At 43.4% G+C, this 8,382-nt stretch overlaps 1 protein-coding gene across 1 annotated transcript; it reads left to right on the forward strand.

Moving 5' to 3' along the window:
- The first annotated feature begins 351 nt into the window (after positions 1-351).
- LOC111158934 (immunity-related GTPase family M protein 1-like) lies at positions 352-4,503 on the forward strand. The gene is given in 3 exon segments (XM_022521276.1): positions 352-552; positions 3,188-4,094; positions 4,097-4,503. Coding segments are annotated over 3 exon segments (1,410 nt in total). The 3' UTR covers positions 4,399-4,503.
- Positions 4,504-8,382: the final 3,879 nt, after the last annotated feature.

Consider the following 8,382-nt stretch of genomic DNA (forward strand, 5'->3'; position numbering starts at 1 on the left):
AGAGAGAACTGTGATTTCCATTCTCTCCCCCAAATTAGTAAGAGTGCATCCAGGGAGAGGTAGATAGTAATTGACAGCAATTATTGGACCCACATCCCCAGGGGAAGCATCTCAGAATCCAGCCACCCCTCCGCCCCTGGGGCTGGAGATTCAGCATTTACTAGAATGGTCCTCCTCTCCTGTCCAGACAGAAACAGAAAGACACTGTGAATTTATATCTTGGATCCTGGGTCATTGCTATACAATTTGAGGCTTATTTCTCATCTGTGAGTCACTGTTTCTTGACCTGTGACCAGGAATAATACTATCGCTTGTTTAATAGAGCTCGGAGAAGATTAATCAAGAAGAGGCATGCAGAACATCCTGCCCCCACAGACTCACAGATCAAAATCTTCATACACTGCAGTAAGAGGTGGAGGGAATAAGAAGAATGAGAGAAAAGCCTTCCTCAGAGGTCATAAGATGAGAGAGAATTCACCAAGCAGTTGCTGGCAGGCCTCCCCAGGCCTTCACTTGGATCTTAGCATGAAGCCCTCTCTGAAGTCCTGTGAGGTGGGTAGCTTCCCTCCTGCACAAGACAGAACATTGGGGCTCAGTTTTCAATGTGAAAACATTCATATTACCATGGGCCAAGCCTGTCTGAAAACTCAGTCAGGGCTCTTGGCAATTTCCTCATTGGAAGAAAGCACTCAGAGAACTCTAGGGGGCAATCATGCAAGGAAGACACACCATTGGAGAGGAAAGCCAGTGCGGTGGGTAATAAGCTGCACCATAGCTCCTACAGCTCAACATGAAATTTGTCCTTTAGACAGGACTGCAGTCCTTTTCAGCAGAATCTTGTGTGTCTGGATGTGAGGTCTCATCTCCAGGAGCACCAGGAGAGCCCTGATGTACAATGATGTACAATGAGGCTGTACTATAAAACTCCTCAACAAAGAGTCAGTCTTGAATTAGAAAGTGTTTTAAAATTTGCATTTGTGCACACAGAGATAGTATATGTCTTAAGGTAAATTACCACAGCAAGCAGCCATAACTTGTGGGATTGTGAAAGCCCACCAGCCAGCACTGTGTGTGTAGCCCCCAGGAGGAGAGTCCAGTGGGTAATCCCATCCAGTTCTCTTTCCCAATTCTGCCATATGAAATGCTTGCAATCTTTTTTTTATGATTTTATTTATTTATTTGACAGACAGAGATCACAAGTAGGCAGAGAGGAAGGCAGAGAGAGAGAGGAAGAAGCACGTTCCCCACTGAGCAGAGTCTGATGCGGGCCTGATCCCAGGACCTTGGGATCATGACCTGAGCCAAAGGTAGAGGCTTTAACCCATTGAGCCACCCAGGCACCCCAAATGCTTGCAATCTTACTGCAGGGTTCAGCTTACAAGAGAAAGCTAATGGGAGAGCTTAAATACTTATAGCAATAATCACAGCAAAGATAAGCAATCAAGTACAAACATAAGTACTGACTTAAAAATCAGTAGGATATTATTTAGAAAGCTTGTGTAACTTAAATGTTGCAGTGGATGAGGGACAGGGACTTTTTAGGTATGCAGTTAGTGGTGAAAGATATGGAAAATGGGGGAAAACGCACTTTTCACTGCTGTTAAGACAATTAAATTGCTCTTGACTTTGAAGACATATGTATTAAGGATGTGTCGGTCCTCGAGATTGAACAATATGGAGAGTTGGCACAAGTTTGCTTCTGCCTGGGCACATCCCCGGTGGGACATCCTGCTCACCCAATCTGGGTGGAGGAGTACCCATATTTGCCTGGTCCTGACTGAGCAATATCCTTCTGCTCAAACCCCTCCATCCATAACCTGCTGAGAAGCTGACTACTAGTAGCACAGCTACAGAGCATTCATCAGTGGTCTCCTCTGAGCCTCTAACATGTGCACATCTCCTCAATGAGCACCTTTCCTGCTTTTCTTTTCAACAACTACATTGGGATATAATTTACACATTCTATGATTCATCCCCTTAAAGTTTTCAGTAGCTTTGAATATATTCACAAAGTTGTACACCCATCGTAATCAGATTTAGAACGTGTTCATTATCCAAAAGATATCCTGTACCTCTTGACTACCTCTCTTTTCCCTCCTACCATTTGCCCTTCCAATCTAGGAAAGCCTCAATATATTTTCCATGCCTAAGGATTTGCCTTTTCCGGACATTTCATATGAATAGAATCACAGAATACATGGTCCGATGGGCTGTCAGCATCCACAGAGCACAATGTTTTGGCGTTCATCCATGTTGTGGGTGGTATCAGTACTTCATTTTTTTCTTGTCCAGTAGTGATCTATTGTATGGATAGACCACTTTTCTTTATCCATTGAACAGTGGGTTCACACTGTGTGAATTCCACCTGAGGGGTTATTGTAATAATGTAGCTGTGAATATTTGCATGCAGGTTTTACGTAGATGTACGTTTTCATCCCTCTTAGGTATCCACCTAGGAATGGAACTGCTGGGTCATTTGGTGACTCTGTTTAAATTATTTTATAGTTTTATTGGAAAAGAATTGGCGTATATCACTGTATGAATTTAAGGCATATAGCACGATTTATATATGTTGTGAAGTAATTACCTCAGTAGGTTCAGCTAATATCCATCATCTCAATAAAAGGAAAAGAAAGAAGAAAAAAGAGAAAAAGTTCTCCATGTGATGAGAACTCAGGATACAGTCCCTTGACAACTTTCCTATAAATCATACAGTCATGTTATCTGTAGTCATCAGGTTGTACACTACATCTCTAGTACCTACTTATCTTATAACTGAAATCTTGTACCATTGGAACACTTCCTCCAATTCCACCTTCTCACCCTGTGATAAATTGAATCCACAAGTGTGTTTTCTTTTTCTATGAATTTATTTTATTTGAATTTTAGATTTCACACATCGGTTAGAACATGCAGTATTTGTCTGTCTGATTTATGTTACTTAGCATAATGCTTTCAGTGTCCATACATGTTACAATTGGTAGGATTTCCTCCTTTTTTATGGTTGAATATGTTTAAATTTTTGACAAACTAACATTTTTCCAGAGGCTTGCTGTTTGTCACCTAAGTACCTTTGCAGGGAGTTGGGTGTGGATCTGATGCCCTCAGTTTGGGTTATCAAATCTGATGATTCCTCTGCCACCCTATGTGCTGGGCTCTCTTAACTCCCCTGTTTTTCCCTCTGCAGGTCACTCCATTGCTCAGTGATGTGACACAGCCCACCCACTCTCTTCACACCCCATTACTTGCATCCTCCACCTCTGATATATCGTACAATATGGCCTGGAGAGTCCTACCTAAGGAGGTTGCCATAAACACGGAAAAGGCCTTGGGAGGAGGGAAGTTGCTGGAGGTAGTCTCTGTGGTAAAGGAGACCCTGAAGACAGCATCCAGTGCCCCAGTGAACATTGCAGTGACTGGAGACTCTGGCAATGGCATGTCCTCCTTCATCAATGCACTGCGGGGAATTGGGCAGGAGGAGGAGGACTCAGCTCCCACTGGGGTGGTGAGGACCACCCAGATTCCCACTCGCTACTTTTCCTCCCACTTTCCCAACGTGGTGTTGTGGGACCTACCCGGAATAGGGGCAGATACCCAAAGCCTGGGGAACTATCTCCTGGAGATGCAGTTTAGTCTGTATGACCTCTTCATCATCATTGCATCAGAACAGTTCAGCATGAATCTTGTGAAGCTTGCCAAAATCATCCAGGGCCTGGGAAAGAAGTTCTATATTGTCTGGACCAAGCTGGACAGGGACATCAGCACAAGTGCCCACCTGAAGGAACAGCTCATGAAGAATATTCAGGAGAATATCCAGGAAAATCTCCAAAAAGAGGGAGTGTGTAAACCCTACATATTCCTGGTCTCTAGCTTTGACCCCTTATTGCATGACTTCCCCAAGCTTAGGAGCACCTTGCACAGGGACATTTCTGACACCAGGTACCATGGTCCCCTAGAGAATCTGTCCCACGCTTATAAGAAGGCCATTAACGACAAAGTGATCACTTGCAGGAAGAAAATAGCCTCAAAGTCTTTTGACACCCTTGGTATCTGGAATGCAGATGATCTGGGGCAAAGTCTGATGTCCTACCACTTGCTCTTGGTATAGATGATGAATCTCTCTGGCAGATGGCTCAGAGTATGGGGAAGTCCATAGAGGAGTACAGGGCCCTTATGAGGTCTCGAGATCTAAACACTGTCCTCAGAGGGGACTGGCCATTTTCTTGCATGAATTGTAATGTAGTCTCTTGCTTATGTTTAATTCTGAGATGTATCCCACTGTTAGGTGGCTTTGTTTTCAACTCCCTTAGAAAGTGGAAACACAGACGTCTCCTTGAAATAGTTGCCAAGGACACCAAGGACATCCTGAAGAAAATCCTGACAGACTCCATCATCTGAAGAAGTGATGTCTCAGCAGCCTCCTTCTGAAGGGAAGTCAGGACATCTGGGGTCCTGTCCTCACATCCTTTCTCAATTCTCAGTCAAGCTCAATTACTTTCACTTTCATTGATTGTAAGTTCTTTGAGGCATATGAGATGACTTGCTCATTTTGAACTCATGTCAGGAAATTCCCAAATATGTTGTACTTTTGTCATTTATTAAATGAGCCTGCATCCAAAGGTGGAAGAAAATATCTGCTCAATGTGACATACAGTCTCATTCTGACATCCATTTCTCACTTAACTTTAACACCATTTCTCTGATGTCCATGTTCTTTCACTTCTCATCTCACACTCTGTGGACTCACACAATGTTGACCTCCCTGTATGACAGTGGTAGACACTTTATGATGACCTCTAACATTTCCTCCTATTTTCATGGCTGTGTTTAAACCCTTTCCCTGGAGTGATTAATAGAATATGGCGGCAATAAATGAAAATCCGAAAATTCCAGAACTTTGTTATGAAAAGTGCATCTCTGTCTTATAAACACTCTGTTCACTGGCTCTGCCTTGCTCCTGTTCCAGCTCTGTTTTCCTCTCTCTCTCTCCATCTCCCTCTCCTCTTTCCTCTCTCGGCCTAGTTACCATAAAAATTTTGGAGAGGTCCTGAGGAATCAGAGGCCATGTGGAGGATAGCAGAGGCAGCCTACATTAACTGCTGGTCATGTAAATGTGTCATCTTGAGAGTAAATCCTTCAACCCCAGTAAGACTTCAGGAGATGCAGCCCAGCTGATAGCTTGACTGCCATCTCAGGAGAGACCCTTATCCAGAACCACACAATTAAAACTGTTCCTGAATTTATGGCCCTCAGAAACTATAAGCAAATAAACACTTGTTTTAAGCCACTAAGTTTCAGGATAATTTGATCCACAACAACAGAAACCAGATAATACCATCAAGAAGCTCCTTACAAAATGGCCAGGTGTGAGTGACCTCCTCTCTCTGTGAGAGTCACTCCTGCATGTACCCAGCATGAAGGAGCTGTACCCTCTCCAATCACAGCTCTCTCCTCCTTGGCCCCTGTACATGTCCTTCCTTGTTACCTACTGAAGGACCAGCCTCTGCCAACATTTTCAGGTCATTTCATCCAGCCTCAGGCTACACAGAGTTATCCAGTTTGGGGATCTATATTTAACAAGAAAAAAGCAGAAAAAAAAAGAAGAAAAGAAAGAACTAGATAGCTACATACAGCCTTGCTCAGTAGTTGGAAGGAGAGTAAATGACAGTAGAATGTGAGCACTTCCCTGAGGAAGAGCAGGCTAGGGTTCTCCCTGATGGTGTTCTGTGAAACACCTCTAATTCCTGCTCTCACTTGGACTACTTGCTCTCCCAACCTGGAGCACAGGCCTTGCTCATATCCATCCATTCACTTAGTGGCACTGGTGCTTCTGGATTCCCCATTCCCTGTTCATTTACATTGCATCCATTCTCAAAGTGAGAAAAAAGTTCTCTGTGTGGTAAACTTTCTAGTCTTTGCATTTCAAATTAATACCATTGTTTTGTGATCGCTTTCAATAGTTTAACTGAGTAGATGATTCTGGACACAATATCATATTCTCTCAGAACTATGAAGATCTATCTCCTTCTAGTATGCCATGTTGCCAGTAAAAAGCCCAATGCCAATTCCATTCACATTCCTTGGATGACCACCTGGTTGTCTCCAAGGAAAATTGTAGGAACTCTTCATCCCTGGCTTTCAGAAATGCCAGCAGGGACTAGTGACCTGGAGCACTTCCATCAACAGTCAGCATTCAGAAGGTTACATAAATTAATCTGTAATGTCAACATTATACCAAAAGATTAATTACTCTCCATATATCTGTGGTTCAGTCCTTTCCACATTGTGTAGGTAAACTTAATTATCTGTTCTCTGCCAATGCCTGTTGTGGGAGGCCATGGTAAGGCTTGAGATGAGAACCAAACCAGGCCCTGACTTGTGCCTCCTTTAAAGGTTGAATAGCCGAACAAAAGGCTTAGATCAATAAAGTCGAGTAGTACTGAGAAAGGGTCTGTGCTATGTGTTGTGCGCTCGCCTACGTGACTTCCTACACATTTGCTAGTCAGAGACGATTTGGTCGGGGTCAGAAATTCTTGGCTGGTCCTTGCTGTCCTTGCACGGGCTATAGACTACACCACTGTAAGACTGTGCTGTGCTTGCATAAACTATGTCTTGAGTCGCCTTGAAGTCAGTACATCTGGCACTAGAGGGTCTGCTACTGGTGCTTGGGAAATAGATAATGGGAAAGCTTGAAGGATTTTCTGTGCATGTTGCAAACTCTTTAGTAATCAGCTAAAAATAGATACTTTCTTATGATTGTTTCTGTTAGCTATATAATGCCTTGTTGCCTTGAATAAAATTGGCACTATTGGACATCCTCCTTGGTGCTCCTCCTGCCCCCATCTCTTTGTCTCTTAATTTCTTTTCAGCATCCTCTTACCCTCTTGACCCTGGTCGATTTGTTGCGCCGGCCACGACAGCCTGTCCTCTCTTTTTCCACAATTATGAAGACTGCTGTTAGGAGCACATGTCCATGCCTTCTGCACATATTTGCAGAGTGACTCTTAAGTATAGTGTTAGGAGTGGAAATGCTGAATCCTGAGGCACATGAATATGCAATGTAATTTCTCTATTTTTCTCTATACATGTTTCTTTTTCTATGAACATTCTGTACATGTCTTTTGCCCACCTCCATGCTGGATTGTTTCAGTTTTTCTTAGTGACTTCTGGAATTTTTAAAATACTTTCCTTCCATTGATCATTAGTTGACTACATGTATACAAAATCTCCAGATTTGTGGAGATTTCTAAACTTTCTTTTTGCATTTGTTTTTATGAAGAGAAGCTTTTCACTTTCATGTAGTCAAAGTATCACATTGGTCAGTCTGTTTTATACAGCTGCCATCTTGGTATCTTTACACCAGCATCATATCATTTAAGAAAACTTTCTCTAGGAGAAATAGGAGGAGTTAAGATGGCAAAGGAATAGGGGAGTCTAATTTTTTCTTGTCCCTGGAATTCAGCTTGATAGTTACCAAATCATTCTGAACACTTGCAAAAGTAACTGGAGATCTTAGAAAAGAATTGCTGAAATTCTACAAATAGGAAAGCAACCATTTGCAAGGTCAGAGGTGCAGAGACATGAATCCAGAGATATATATCAGAAGATAAACTGCTGGGGAAGAGTCTGGCTTAAGGAGGCTACCAGAAAGTATTTAAGCAGTGGAAACACAATATGAGAACTTTTGAAGTCTGTGTGGGTGGGAGACATCCTCCCTGGAAAGCTCAGGTAGTGAAGCAGGGCAGAATATCAGGTGGACAGCATTGTCTCAGGATCCCCATGGCTACAAAAATAATGGGAGTGCCTGAGTGTGACAGAGTTCCCAAACATCAGGGTAGGGAAGTCTGCTGCAAAAATTTGAGTTTAGAAGCTGGCTTTCTACACAGTGTTGCCATAAACCACAAACTGCTGCTTGGTTGGGTGACCACTCTCCAAGCAGGGGCCAAGCAAAGGGCAGAAGCCCAGTGAGAGACCCCTTCCTCCCCTGAGGAGGGGTGGGGGCCTGCAGCACAGGATCTGATAAAGTTTGGAGACTTGAAACAGGGTTTCATGCCTGAGATAAACAATGTTCTGTCACAGGATAGGTGAGCATAGAGTTCAGATGGAAACCAGGGAGACAAGAGTGATTGACTGCTTTTCTGTGAGTAGGGTGTGACCTTTCAGTTCTGGGGCTAGGGATTGGGGTACTACCATTTTTATCCTCCCCATTGGTGCTGAAAGCCTTCAGGTAGCAATACAGCACCACCTAGTGCAATCCACAGCTGCTTACACTGAACCCAGCACAATGGCAAGGGTGGGTGGTACATTTCACCCAGGAAAGACCCCTGAGAATTAGTGCAACAGGCCCCCACCCCAGAAGACCAGCAGGAACATGAGGCTAAT

Source organism: Enhydra lutris, unplaced genomic scaffold (assembly GCF_002288905.1).
Source record: "Enhydra lutris kenyoni isolate GAN:26980312 unplaced genomic scaffold, ASM228890v2 scaffoldscaffold64, whole genome shotgun sequence".
Classification (NCBI taxonomy): domain Eukaryota; kingdom Metazoa; phylum Chordata; class Mammalia; order Carnivora; family Mustelidae; genus Enhydra; species Enhydra lutris.